The sequence below is a fragment of the Passer domesticus genome, chromosome 4 (assembly GCF_036417665.1).
Source record: "Passer domesticus isolate bPasDom1 chromosome 4, bPasDom1.hap1, whole genome shotgun sequence".
Classification (NCBI taxonomy): domain Eukaryota; kingdom Metazoa; phylum Chordata; class Aves; order Passeriformes; family Passeridae; genus Passer; species Passer domesticus.
The window spans coordinates 35,494,239-35,509,332 of NC_087477.1; the positions used below are offsets into that span (position 1 = coordinate 35,494,239).

Genomic DNA, 15,094 nt, shown 5'->3' on the forward strand with positions numbered 1-15,094 from the left:
TGTGGACAGTCCTGAGAAATATGGTGATCTATCTTTCCATTAAAACTTGGGTAAAAGTTCAAACCTGACTTTTTTTCACCAAAATGTAATAAGGTAGTGGGACTGTAGAGCTAATTTTTAAACCCTATCCTAATTGTAATCAGCCTTACTGAAGTCAAACAAAATCTGTTAGTGCTGAATTATGGAAACATAATAGTACTATAATCCAGGTCAAAGATACCTAGAAATTAAGCATTTCACCTACAAACTCCTATAAACCTAAAAAGCCTTTAAAAAGATAGGGAATGAGTTGACACCTGTGCAGTGTCATTCTCAAAGATAGCATTAGCAAGTGCTTCTTGATTAATTCTAAGCACACAGAAATTATCTTTCATAAGACTGCAAGGTTCATAAACTGGTATCTATTCAAGAGCAGCTACTAGACCCCAGTTTTCAATTTGTTTCTTTCGCCTTCCTGGTGTGTTTGGTGCATTGCAGAGTTCTTGAGGTTTCCTTTAACTCTTTTATATTTGTGCGCTTTTTTTCACTCTACTATATCTTATAATTCTTGCCATAAAAGACATGTTCTTTTCCCCTGTGTACACAAGTTGTTGATTCTTGCTTGGTCACAGTAGTCTCACAGGATCTAGCAGGTTTTTTCAAAGAGCCCTTCAGATGACATGAGATGTGCTTTCTTGGGCAGTCATGCACCAGTAACTAGAGAATAGTTTTGCTTATCAGAAGGACCCATTTCAGGTTATGGATGACTGCAAAAATTCTTACTGTTTCTCATTGCTGAACTAATAATAAATTGTATTTCTACCTTTGAGTCAGTTTGAGTATGAGCAGATGAAGCATGGCTTAATTTTGTCAGGATATGATAGTTTCTATTCCATGAGCTTTCAAGGGAACAAAATTATTTTCAACTTGAATTATATTTCAAGTGCAGTAAATTCAAATAATTATTCTGTAAGAGATGAAAATAATGAAGGGGAAAAACTCTGGCTGAAAAGTTGAGCATTGTTACTCTATATTCAGTACTGGGTAGTGTTGCACTAAAGCTAGACTTTAGATCTTTTTTTGTTTCAGGTAAAAATAATACTGTTGTAAAGGCAAAGTTCTGGTGGGCTTTAATTTTCAAGTAAGCTGCCCATATATGCATCTTAGTAGAATCTCTAAAGGCAAAAACACCATCACAGAAAAAAGCTACTAGTACATAGAGTGGATTTTTGATAGAGAACATCATAGCTATTTATAGGGTAAACTTTGACCCCGCATTTTGATTCAGGCAAGCATTTAAAAATATAATATTTCACCTTTTAATACAATTTAAAGCAAGTAAGATGCAAGCCTTGCATTCCTGCTTAATAATGAAGTTAACTGTTAATACAGAAGGCAGATCGATGTCAGAAAAAAAAATACAAGCTTATAATTCAAACCAAACCTGTTTGGTTTTCCATAGGTGTAACTTGATAGCACTTGCTGCTTGCTTCAATAAACATTTAACCAAACTGCAGTATGAAAAATTTTGCTCAACAAGCATGGCTCTTCCCTCTGTATATAGATAGAAAAGACAAATTAAATAGGGGAAGCATATTGCATTAGAGCTTTATGAGATGTGTGCTGAAGAGCCTTTATTCCATCAAGTGTGGTGTTAGATATATTTCACTCCCCCTTTCTTATACAAATAAAGCTTTCTTTCTCATATATAAAAATCAATGTAGTTGAGAAGAAATGCAGTTGAGCCTTCAATAAACATCATAAAACCCCTTTCTCATTCCTGCTTAGCCAAGATCAAAACTGCAGAGTGGTGCAGATATTCCATATGGAAGTGGAATTACTTTGTTGTCTTTTATCCTTTCAATGCATGTTTCTTGCTTTTATCTTTAGAATTTCTTGGATACTCAAGCCTTGTACTTTCCATTTGCACAGGGGTGAATGTGAAATTCATTGTTTATGAGCTCATGTGCATAGCCAAGGTTGTTTTTACTTCTCATGCACTGTATGAAGGAATCCCTATGCAGTTCTGGTTTTCTCAGTATTTTGAGAAGGCAGGAGGGTTAATAAAAGTGCAGAAAAGACTCTAGGAGGGTGCAGAATGTGTGAATGTGCTCTGCTTCCTACACTGCAGTTTCAATACTTATTCTGAAATATTAGTTTTTCTAAACATAATATTCTGAGCTATTTTTCCTGTATTTCTGTGGACAATCTTCCTGCCTTCATCTTAGAAATAATGAGGTGATTGTCATTTCAAGGTCATGAGCTGATTTCTGCTAAAGGTAATTTCTTCAGCACCCTAAGTTTTTATTGGGGAAAACAATCTGTCTTCTGATGTTTATAATGTATTTAAAACACACTTGAAAAAATTTTAAAATGTTTTCTTCTCTCTAGAAAATATAAAGGATCTCCTCGTGATATATGAACAAGGAGCAGAAGAGTGGGCTCTGTATTTAAAATCTCTTTTTGGACTCATAGTGAACAAAGAAGGCATCTTACTCTACAACCTAGAAAATTCATCTTTCAAGCACCAGGAACTACTCTGTTTACCGTCTTATAAATGTAAACTCCTGATACTGTCATGTGGACTTCTTAACTGCCTGAATCAAAAGAGAAGTTATTTTCTGGAACAAGTTCTAAAACCTCCGGATAATGTGGTAATTCTGCTTTGTGGAGTGGAGAATTCAGAGATTCTTTATGAGATACTGACCTTAGCTGGAGGCAGCAAAGAGATTTCTACTGATCAGAAACCTGAGGAATATGTTTCTGTTGTTAAAGAAATTATTCAACCAGGTAATATACTACTGCTTGTTTGTAATCCTTAGGTCTCTTCCATCCCCTCAGCTCTTGCTATTCAGCCAAGATTTTGTCCACCAAGCAGAGTATTGTGCTTCTCTCTTTGTTGCATGCAAGGTGCCATTTTATTGGAATGGGAGCTTGTGCTTGAGAGACATCCTGATGGTCAGGTTTTTTACTCAGAGCTTAACCTAGTTTTGGATACACATGGACAACCAAGAATATTCTTTTGAACATGGGGGTAGAGAGACCCCAGCTGAATGAGCAACCTAGCTGGATGTTCCTGCTGCCTTGTGCTTAAGTATGCTATAGGGCTTTAAAACTGGCCCAGAATGTCTACACACAGCCTGCCTATATGAGATCAGTTCTTTCAAAAGTACATTTTAGACTCTTTCTCCCCAACCATCTTCAATATTGAATAACATTTTCCTCAGTACGTATCTCAGACTTGACAATTTGGGCTCATTTGGTTATCTGTTTTGGTTTCAGAAGGTAATGTTTGCAATTTCTGTCTGTGTCCAATATGTAGCTTCAGACTGAAGCTTCTTGGCCATTTTTTCATGGGATGAAAACAGTGGGTCTATACTCTATGTGTATATATATGTAGAAAGTAACTGTGCTTAGATACTATCAGTTGACACATGCACAGGAAATTGCAAACCTTTCTGCAGCAATAAACGGTTTCCTAGAAGACACAGGAAAAATCTTTGGTTCGGTCAATGCATTCACAAGAATACTTACTATGTCCTTGGGACTTAAATGTAATGCCAGATGTTTAGTAGGTGTTCAAATGATCTTTGCTTTGACAGTGACCAAAACCAGCAATTTCAGAGATTAGGAGAAAGCTGAATTAATGAACAGTTGTTGAAGGCCCCAGTCTCAGTGTGTACATCTCTACTGGGGGTGCATAGACTGTGCCTGGGATCAGATGAGTTCAGTGGACGGAGCCAGATCCAGGACTGGAGGTGGTGGTGATGCCTGGTGCTTCAGGGCTAAGCCCTCGTCCACACTCTAAGCTTAGAACTGCTCTGGCCCTGGTTTTTGTGTACTGGTATGCCCTGGCCACCCGCCAGGCCAGCTTAGATCAGTGCTGATAGGAGACCTCTGCTCTGCTCTCTGTTGTACAGTGAAAGTGTTCCAAGTAAGAGATTTGCTTTCATCTGAGTCTTGATTTAAACTCTGAGGAATGAAGATGTGCGTGGTTTGTCATTATTTACCATTGCTTAAAGATAATGGTGTCTGTATATATGATATTCTTCTGTAGAATCCCGTTAAGCTCTTAGCCTTTGTGATGCCTGTGACAGGGATGTTGACAGACTGCACATCTGGGAAAGAAGTTTTTTCCCTTGTATTTGAAATTATTTGCTAAGGGGTTGTTAAGTATATAGAAGGATTTTTTTTCCCTTGGAGCATTTTTTTTTTGCCTTTCATTGGGACCAGACCCACAAGATTTCCCATTTCTCTTCATAGATGGATCATTGTTTTCAATCCCTTTTGTTGTCAGTGCTCATCTCTAGACCCTTGTATTCCTGACCCTTTTAGAGATAAGAACTGAAAACCACAAAGAATGTACACAAAAGTGTTTTCATTACTTTTTTCCCACTAAACTGTTAATTACTCTTAACTTATTCTCCCAAGCACTTGTAGCTTCTTGTCACCTCAGTATTGACAAGAGCTGTTGCTCTAAAAGTGACATTGAGTCTGAAAGCTCAATAACGTGCTTTAATTATAATGGCCATACCACATGCCTTCCACTGCAGCTAAATCCTGTTAATCCCATTGAGATCCTAGGACTAATGGATGCCAGGGTTGTGGAGTGGCCTCTAGGCAGTTAGAACAGCTGAAGATGGATGCTAAATCAGGTTGTTATCTCACAGTTGGACACTGTCCTGGAGAGTATTAACAATGGCATAGGTGCTAATAGTCACCAGCCTTCCACTACAGTTTTCCCCATACTCAGGAAAGCTCATAGGCATGGTAAATTCTTAGCTGTCTCTTCTCTCCTAGGTGCTATTCTCTTTGCACTATCCCTACAACCTGAGATGGAAGAAGTGCAAAATCAGTCTCATTTTATATGCCCCTACAGTTATTTCACCTCCCAGATAGTGCTGGTTTCATCTTCTTATCTGTTAAAACTTCCTTCTGGCTTTAAAGTAGTATATATGCCAAATATACTAAGCAAAAATGAAAACTAATTAAAATGTTGAGTAAAACTAAATGAAACAGAAGATGCAGGGGTTTTTTTACTCAGTAGAGAGCTTATTTGTAATGTGGTTCAAACACAAAATCTAATGGTTTGTTATGCCTGTTTGAAGATGTTCTTGGAGGAGTAAAGAGAAAACTAGGACATGGAGAGTGATCTTTCTAACATGTATTTCCAGGATGCTGACAGACTTTATTATATTCATCTTCTGCATGAAGAAGAACACAAATATTTTAATTGCTGTCAAAAGATTCCTTTTGCAGGATTTGTTTGTAAAATATTTCACTGTTTGAAAATGCCACATTCAGATTCTGAGTTGGTTTTATGTTTTGTAGATCCTGTGCCTATTGCCATAAAAAAGATAACTTCTGACTGTTCTCCTTCTTCTCTGGGTTTTTTTTTCTTCTATGTTAACACCTAAGATGGTCCAGTGAGACTCTAGAATTCTGACTTTCCTTTATCAACTTTTTCCCGTATTGTTGAAAGCAGAATCAGGAAACATATTTTGTTTGCATGTCTTTTTCTCCTGTGTCTTTCTATTACTTTGTCTTTGGTCTGCTGAACTGTGTACCCTTTTTAAGATGAAATTGACATGTTTTCTATGTATTAATTCAGTATCCTGGGGTACTAAACATAGCTGGGGTTTTCCTGTTTAATCCTGGAAGACTTCAAATTCAGGCAAGCATGTGTTTATCTAAAGGATCTGTAGATAGATATTTGCGTCTTGTAGGTAGTTAAATTAGATGCTTAAATGTCCTCAATTTCTCCTGTAGCTGTCCTCAGTATAAATGTTGCAAAAAAGAGAGCAGGTCTTATCTAATACAAATAATTTTTCTGTGGCACTGTTTCCAAACTGTGCTGACCCTTTTATTAGACATTTGGTGGGACTTCTTGGTACAACTCAGGAGTCATAAGTATCCATTAGTCTGTCTGTGGTTTTATTAGGTTTCATTTTTTAAAGCACCACAAAAGCAACTCTTATCACTTTCACTTCCAGATTTTTCCTGAAGCACTGATAGCCTTTTTTTTTCTTTTAATGCCAAAATATGAAGAGAATTTACTTCTACAAAATTTGGTAGTTGAGAACAGCACATCAAATTTATATGTATCTATTAATTATCTATTTTATTAAAAATTGAGAGGTACATAAAGTAACATAACCCAACTAGAAAATGGTACCTAGAGTCTTTGACAGCCCAGGAAAGATTCTCAGAACAAATTTGTAACTTTTACCTGAGAGAGCAATATGCCATTAATTTCTGACTGTTTGCCTAAAAGATATTCCATGTATCTGCAGGCAATTTTAATGACCAAGAAGAGTAACGTTAAGTGAACTACTTTTGCAACTAGTAGTATGGTATAGATGTGGACAAATGAGATACTAGCGTAGGGTGTTTTTCTCTAATAAGTAAATGTGGGGAAAGTGTGCTGGGAGTTAAAATAGGGCTTAACTCATGCAGACCTTCAGAGCACTTCAGATACTGAGGTGCTAATTTCCATTTTGCAGACTGCAGAAAAGAGGAACAAATAATTATATTTTTATCATAACTTTTATAGTATCTGTTTCCTGTTTCTTTTCTAGTGCGGTGGCATCAATTTTATTGTGATTTTGTATGACGTTGAATACTGAAGTAACGTTTCACATATTGACTCCACTGCTTTGCTTGTTCTCCTGTAAAATCCTCTTCACATTGGTACTCAAATACAAGCAATGATTGCCAATGGATTTCCTTAGGCTGGGAGGAAGCCTTGTGCTAATGAGCTAAACTCCTGATTTAAGTGGGAACTTCACCATTGGCTTCAGTGGGCAAGTGCTTCACCTAAGTTTGACACTGACTTGTAGTCTGAGAAAATTCAGCTAATGTGCTAAAAAACCCAAAGTTGAAGAAGAAAATTACTAGAATTTTTGGTCTTGTTTGTTTGTGAATACTAAATACTGTGTATGTGTGTGACCTCAGTCTTGATTGTGAAGATTTCTCCCCTGAAGATGCAAGATTGAGTAAATAGACAAAAGTAGGTGGGTGGTTTTGGCCTTGTTCACTGCCATGAAAGGTTTCAATAAATGAGACCACATGGTTTTGCCTCTGTTTACTCCTTCCCCAAAGTATTTACATTCAGACAGTGCATACCACTGGTGTTTTAAGGCAGTGATGTCATCTGCTTATTGCGGACCACCTCAAATGTCAATTAAATTTTTATTAAAATGAAAATAATCTGTGTGACTGTATCATAAGCACAAGAGCAGAAGGGGCATTTTGTTAGTTGGTGTGTGCTGCAGTATAGCTCTCATTTCCTTTCCAAAAATGAGTCTTTGAACTGCTCTGCAGGGACTGCTAAGATTACCGGAGTATTACATCTTCCCGAGATGCTGTGCTTCCCCTTTCCACTCGGAAGGGATGCCAGTGCAGTGATGGGGGTTGGCAATGACTGCCAACAAAAAACTGGTTTGTGTCACTAACTTTTTTCATCTGACATGAGATCCTGGCTATTACAAAGCAGAAGAGAGACTGAAGTGATTGTCTGGAGGTGGCAACCCTGGATAAGATGTTGAGACTGTCATCACCTGTCACTTAAACTGTTTGACTTTTTTTCCTATTTCTTCTCCCTTTTTTTCCTGTAAAATTCAGGGAAGACTTTACTTGTTAGGGTTTGTTTGTGAGGCTTTTTAGGTTTCTTATCCGCTCATGTTCTAATCTATGTAGCTAGTCATGGTAACCTGTACCCTTGGATTCTGAAGTGTCATGTATGTGATGTTTTTTCCTCTTATTTTTGCCAATAATTGGATGAAAAGTTATTACACCCAGAAAAGCAAGTGCACTGACATCTTAGTTTTTTAGCATGTCTCTTTAGAATTTTTTAGCATTTTTAGCAGTGTTTAGGACAAACTCATTAAAATTTTAGTTAATACTAGAAGTCAAATGACTAGAACATAAGCATTATTGCAACAGCATGTACTAAACATACTGCAATTTAATTTGTTTATTTAGTTCATAATTTTTATTTTAAAAAAATTAATGGCTTTATCATTTTTAGTTTGCTCTTCCAAGGTTTGAAATGGATATCAACCAAATTTGTATTGTTTACGGCCCAGTCATCAGTTAGAGTCACACAACTGCAATTAAATACTTTCTCAAGCTGACAGCAAATTTAAGATTCCCAGCAAGTATTTTTGCAGGTAATGGTGCAAAATTGCTGTGTGAATCTGTAGTCCTATATGTCCTTCATGGAATGTATTATTGAGTCTGACTGAGTCTTGCACTGTGGTTACCAGTCACAATTACTGAAAAGTTATCATTGGAAGGCATCTAGAGAAGAGCTCTGTAAGGGTACCCCTTGTATATTTTTTTTGCACACAACTGTTGTTAGAGCAAAATTGGTATTTGTAATTTCACCATAATGCTGCTTCTGTTAGATTAGTGCCATCTTCTTTGAAATGGGATAAAATAAGGGGTGTTTTTGCAGTCCAGACTAAACAAATTGTCACTTTACCCTGGAAAAAAAATGCAGTATAACACCTATTTAAGTTCATAGTAGAAGAAACAGAATCAGATTTTGCTCTTGGTAGGTCCCTGTGTACTTAAAAGGCTGAGTCCAGAACTTCATCCTGAAAATGCTAATACAGTATTGTCACTGTTATGTTTTTTGAAAAATCTTTGTTAGGATTTTTTTCTCCTGGGAAGCTGAGGAGCCTCAGGGAGGAATGAAAACAATAATTATCTGATTGCTTCTCCAGTTTTTGCTGCTTTAGGATGTGGTTTGGAGATTGTTTACCACCTGGTTATTGTTTCATTGGTTTCATGTGAATTGTTTTAACTTAATGACCAATCACTGTCCAGCTGTGTCAAACTCTGGAGAAGAGTCAAGTGTTTTCATTATCATTCTTGCTAAGCCTTCTATCTGTATCCTTTCTCTATTCTTTAGTATAGTTTAGTATAGCATTTCTTTAATATTATATAACATCATAAAATAATAAATTAGCCTTTGAAGGACATGGAATCACATTCATCATTTCCCTCCTCTGTCCAGGGACCCCAGAAGCTGCCACACAGTATCTTGCAGGGCACAGGCTGACAGAGTTGGCCTTGAGAAGAGACAACTGAGAAGGGACCTCATCAATGTCTATCAGTATCTGAAGGGAGAGTGTCAAGGGGATGGAGGCAGACTCAGTGATGCCAAGCAATAGGACAAGAATCAACTAGCTTATTGAAACTGATGCTCCACCTAAATATGAGAAAGAACAACTTCTCTACATGGGTGACTGAATACTAGAACAGATTTCCAGAGAGGTTGTGGAGTCTCCCTCACTGGAGATCTTCAGGAGCTGTCTGGATGCAATCCTGTGCCATGTGTTTCAGGATGACCCTGCTTGAGCAGGGCCGTTTGGACCAGATGAGCTCTAATGGTCCCTTCCAAGCAGACCCATTCAGTGTTTGTGTTGGGTGCCATGTTTCTTTTGTCATGGCATTGAGTACACCCTTAGCACATTTGCTGCTGGCACCAAGCTGTGTGGTGCAGTTGACATGCTGGAGGGAAGGGAATGCCATTTGGTGGGACCTTGACAGGCTTGAGAAGTGTGCCCACACAAACCTTGTGAAGGCCAGAAGGCCAAGTGCAAGGTGCTGCATGCGTCAGGGCAAACCCAAGCACAAATAATCTGGGTGAAGAATAGATTGAATGCAGCCCTGAGGACTTAGAGGTGTTGGTTGATGAGAAGATCAATATGTGCACTTACAGCCTAGAAAGCCAACTGCATCCTGGGCTGCAGCAGGGCAAGGGAGGGGATTCTGCCCCTCTGCTCTGGTGAGACCCCACCTGCAGTGCTGTGTCCAGCTCTGGAAGCTCCCAGCATATGAACAACATGGACCTGCTTGAGCAAGTCCAGAGGAGGCCATGAAGATGCTCAGAGTACTGTAGCATCTCTCCTGCAGACAGGCTCAAAGAGCTGACGTTGTCCAGCCCAGAGCCTAGAAGGTTTTGGGGATGGGACAAGGGGGAATGGCTTTGGACTGGAGGAAAGTAGGCTTAAGTTTGATGTAAGGAAGAAACTCCTTACAATGAGGATGGTGAGGCACTGGAATGGATTGCTCAGAGAACCTGTGGATGCTCCATCCCTGGAAGTGTTTGAGGCCAGGTTGGATGAGGTTTGAGCAATCTGATCTTTTGGAAGGTGTCTCTGCTCATGGCTAAGGGGTTGGAGCCAAATGTTCCTCAGGGTCCTTTCGAACCTAAACCTCTCTGATTCTGTGATTTGGTCTGTAACCAGATCTATTGTATTATCAAAAGGAGCACTGTCTTGTCTTCCAAACTGAAATGTCTGTATCCATTTCAGTTTCTCACTTTACTGCACATGATTCTATTCTTTGCTTATTGCCAACTCCTCTCCCATTGTTTGCTGAATTGACTTCCAGGGAAACGTCTTCCTCAAGCACACATTTCTCACCAGCTCTGGTCAACTGAAGAAAAATCAGTCACAGGGATGCTTACTGAAAAAGGATAAATACAGTTGCATCTAAAGATCTCTTGCTTGTTCCCCTGTACTAGCCATTGGATTTGTTCTAAGATTTCTTTTTTCTATCTGCAGAAATATAGCTTTATCTTACATTCAAAATATATATAGGTTTTAATCTTTTAAAAAAAAAAAGTGGAAATCAGTGTTATCATCTTTCTTCTTTGTTATTTTTTCCTAGATAAACCACGGGATGAAAACACTGGAGACTCTGGGTCTTACATTTATGAAGCAGTTCTTGCAGATGGTGAGTTGAATTCCTCTTGCATTTCAGAGAATAAAGCCAGTACTTTCCCGAAAATGAAATTGGTTCTTTTAGAAGAATGAATTGCCTTGTTAGACATGAAAGGCAATAACCATCCCTAACATAGCATACAGTTGTGTAGAGGAACATGTCTTGTTCTCAGACATCCACTCCCACACCAATACCCACACAATCTAGTGAGGTGTGAAAAGGGGAGGAGATACAACAGGGTTGGGTTTTTTTTTACTGTGATTTCAGTGTAGAAAAAAAAAAAAGACATGGAGAGCTTTCCTTTCCTTTTCCCAGCGTGAGGAGTTTTGCTTCTAAGATGAGGTGCTTTCATTTACATCAGTCCTACTCACATCACATTTGCAGCATCCTTCACTGATAGCTAGTGAGTGGCTAGGAGAAGATCTGCATCACAGCTTCAGCCCCTGTTGACGTTTGCCATTTTGGTTTATTTGTTGCTGTGAAAGTTTATAAAGCGTTTTAGCAGGAATTACAGATTGGCAAAATCTTAACTTGCTTTTAGCGAAGAGCTACATAGCATGTTTCCTGTCCTCAGTTCTTACTTGGAGAACTTTATTTCTGGGTTGATACTGATGCAAATTGGTTTAATAGCACCAGCATGCTTACCAATAGAAAGGGATGAGTAAGTTATTCCAGAATTCCTGGCATAGCAGTTTTGTGCTGCTGGACTCGGAAGTTAGTGGCTCTCTTTCCTATTCAACCCCCTTCCATATTCTGCTAAGGGTCACTTTGTGAGTCTCTTGGCATCTTGAGTGTAATGGTGTGATCTTAAGCAGAAAGCTGCTGTAAAGCTGCTCTGGTTTATCACTAGAGACCCATTGTCTAGGTTTCCATAGATGTTTATTTTGGTCCTGTTTTGAATGTGCCGTGGCTCAGTGCACTGAAGAAGTGTCTTGGTATGAAGAAGGCTTTGTGACTCATCATCCAGGTGCCAAATAAGTTGATCCCACTGTTTATCTCATTCATCACTTATGTTCAAAAAATGAGACAGTAAAATAGGGAATGATTAGAGAAAACTGTCCCAAGAAAAGAAAGTACTGAGGAGGTGGTCCTCCAAGCTACTTCTGTTTTCTTACGGCTGCTTCAAGGGCAGCTTTAAGTGCAAGTTTCCTGTCAACTGAATGGTTGATATTGAAAAAAAGTGATTTGGGGACTTTCCAGCAAAGAAAGTCGTGCATTTAAAGGAAAAATTTTGCTTGAAATATTTGCAGAAGTTCCCTGAACAGCTGATCTCAGTGAGCTTTTGGCAGTCATCCTGAAAGCACTGATTGTCTGCAGCCTTTGCTGGTTAACGATGTCTAGTTATTGCTAAGAGGACCAAAGGGATAATCCATTGTGATGAGTGAAAGAGCCAGTTAGGAATGAGGGATTCCCAGTAATGGCATCCCAGTATGTGAGGTTATGGGTGACTCCCAGACAAGTGTAAGAAAACGCATGGCAACATTCCTTCCATAGTGATGCAACAGGGAACAGTTACCTGATATCACTGCAGAGCTTTGGAGGGAAAAGTAGCCCAAGAATTCGGACGATTGATATTTCTGAGATTCGGTGTGTCAGTCAAAGCCAAGAAAGATAAGATGGCAGCTGCAAATTAGCCAGTATTTGTGCCCTCCACAATGTAGGTGGATCTTCAGGTAAACAGACAGGGTTTGACTTTGGAGGAATTGTGAAAAAGTGTTTCCAGGGACTGTCTCTTCTCTGTGCTTCCTAATAAGAAGCAAGTGTATGCAGTGCTCAACTGAAAAAAACACACAGAACAGAAGTGTCAGGAGAAATTATAAACCAAGAGTTTTTGCTAGAACCCTATAAGTTCCCAAAAGAAAAGTGCTTTAGGTGAGGTCTGAAGGTCTGAACTTCAGCTTGCTGAAAGCTGAAGTTTGTTTTGTAGATACAAGCATCCTACAAAAGAAAGGATAAGCTGAAAGAAGGTGGAATTTTAGCTTGAACTGGAATGCGAGTTGAACAGAAGTATAAATCTAAATGAGAAATCTAAAGCAACAAAGGTGGAAAGAACAGTGAGTAGATGACAGGACATATTAAAAACAAGATCACTAAAAAATACTCCTATATTCATTAAAGCAAAGACAGGGAATGAGCAAGGTGCTAACAATCAATAAGAAGTGATTGACTAAAGCGAATTGTGCAAGGCCTTGAGGAAAAAGGTCAGACAGTACATTGGAAAATGGAAAAACAATATGATCACTGAAATCCTTTGGGGAAATATGAGCTACAAGCAGATGTGAAAACAATTGATTTGCTGCTGAGTGAGGGAGAAGATCCAGCTGTGGAATACTAATGACCATAATATGAATATATAAGGACTCAGTCCTGTAGGTGATAACAGAATAAATCAGCTCTTCAGCCACTCACAAATGTTTTTTTGTTTTCTTTATTTTTTATTTCTGTGTAAGAAAAGAGGACTTGTTATAATTACTATGGAGCCATATTTTGAGAATATCCCTTGTGGTTCCTCAGGAAATTTTCTCTTCCACAAAGAATCATTATTTATAATTTGTACTAAGGTAGAAAAATGAAGGGATTTTACTAGGGTCTGGGTATACAGCCTTGTCATCACAATATAAAATATTAATGCATTATGGAACTGCAAAATAGATCTAAACTCAGATTTAGGTACCCATTAGGTGATACTCAGCTTCCAAAAAAGCTCCTCCCCTTCTGTGAAACAGCTTTGTCTTTTTTAACATTTGCTGCTAAAGCTTTTATCCTAGCACTAATTAACTGAAGCAATTAGGGGTAGGCAAGTGGAGCACAAAAGGTAATTTTAAAGGGTGATAGCTGTCTGCCTATTAAGTTTAACAATAGACATGTTTTGGTCTTGCTCAGAGGCCTCATGAAGGTAAGATGTGCATGCATACATGTGCATCTGTATCCTTTACCAAATTAAACTGAAGACAGACCAGCATTTTTTAACAAAACAAATGGCATCCACTCTGCAGATAAAGAGCTCTGAGTACCTCTGCTATGCTATTCTTTTCCTATAATGCTATCTAAAGTCCTATTTTAATAAAATGTGTCTATTCTGTTGGATTAAAGTACATTGTCTTAAAAGATGAAGACCTCAGATTACCTTTTGATTCATAACTCTAATAAAAGGGAAATAATCAGGAGCTAGAAAACAAGCATGGTTTTCAGATGTCTAAAAATATCACTCTTGATTGTATTCCCAGGAAAGTGGTGTGTACCTTTTAGCCCACTTTAAGGGTCAATAGATTTTAGCTATTTCAAACTAAAGGTGGGAGTAAATTTCAAAGCAACCTGTCCCCAGTGAGTCAGTCCTGTTGACAAGTCTTTTTTTTTTTTTCCTTCTTTAATACCAAACATGTCTGGAGTGAGTCTTTCTGCTGACAGCAGCTGTAGCAGCATGACACAGGAGACATATGGTCTCTTAGACAAATCCCATGTAATTTAGAGCTGTACAGATCAAGAAGTGCATCATAAATTTAATCCAGCCATTGATAAGAGCCCTGTGCAGGTATTGGAGCTCTGCTGTCATCCTGAGACTAAGACACCCTTTGGTATATTACCTGCTGCAGTCCAAGCTAGCTTCTGTTATCAGATTGATTTAAAGGATGCTGTAACATGGAGTATATTGTCTTGTGTCAGTACACATTTTGATATTATTAATGACATGTCTGAGCAGGGTGAAGGCTGAGAATGTCTTCTACGAGTGCTTCTCCCTCCAGCCTCTCCCACTGCAGTTGTGAAAGGACTCCAGTTGGTTTAGCTTCATGACCTTCCATTCATGTCCTCCTTTTTTGATGACTTTAAAGAATAGTCTTCATGAAGAGAATAGCTTCAAACATGGCCAAGAGAAAGTTTGACTACTCAGTCCTTGAGAGTGATACGTGTAAAAACTTAAACCCCTTTTCAGCTTGAATGTTGTGCCTCCCTGAAGTATGTTTTGATTCTCAGACACTCCTCTGTGTCCTTTTATATGTGTGTATTTCTAAATGTAGCAGTGTGCCACTTCTGTATCCAAGCACAGATTGCAGTTTGAGTCAGGCCAGTTATGGAGAAGAATGCTTTAGGTGAGGTCTGAAGGTCTGAACTTCAGCTTGCTGAAAGCTGAAGTTTGTTTTGTAGATACAAAAGGAGGAATTAATTGGAGGAATTGAATTGGAGTTTAGAGATAAAGGAGCCGCTTGTCAGCTGCAGCTAGCCCCTTTGCAATAATAAGAAATTTGCAGGAGGATTTTATCAGACTAACAAATTTTGGACCCTGGATGCCTCTGCTATCAGTCCTTTTGTCTTCAATGGTATTCTAAGTCAATAGCAGGAGGATAGCCTGTCTCAGTTGCAGCAGCACATCTCATTTTGG

At 38.6% G+C, this 15,094-nt stretch overlaps 1 protein-coding gene across 4 annotated transcripts in view; it reads left to right on the top strand.

Moving 5' to 3' along the window:
• The window catches only part of BANK1 (B cell scaffold protein with ankyrin repeats 1), a 131,922-nt gene that overhangs the window by 13,884 nt on the left and 102,944 nt on the right, over positions 1-15,094 (top strand). For 2 of the 4 annotated variants that reach the window (XM_064417076.1, XM_064417077.1), the window contains exons 2-3: positions 2,371-2,769; positions 10,663-10,728. In XM_064417076.1, the coding sequence (XP_064273146.1) occupies positions 2,371-2,769; positions 10,663-10,728 (465 nt within the window). Of the gene's footprint in view, positions 1-2,234; positions 2,259-2,370; positions 2,770-10,662; positions 10,729-15,094 lie in introns of all 4 variants that reach the window. The other 2 variants (XM_064417075.1, XM_064417078.1) reach the window with 2 other exon arrangements.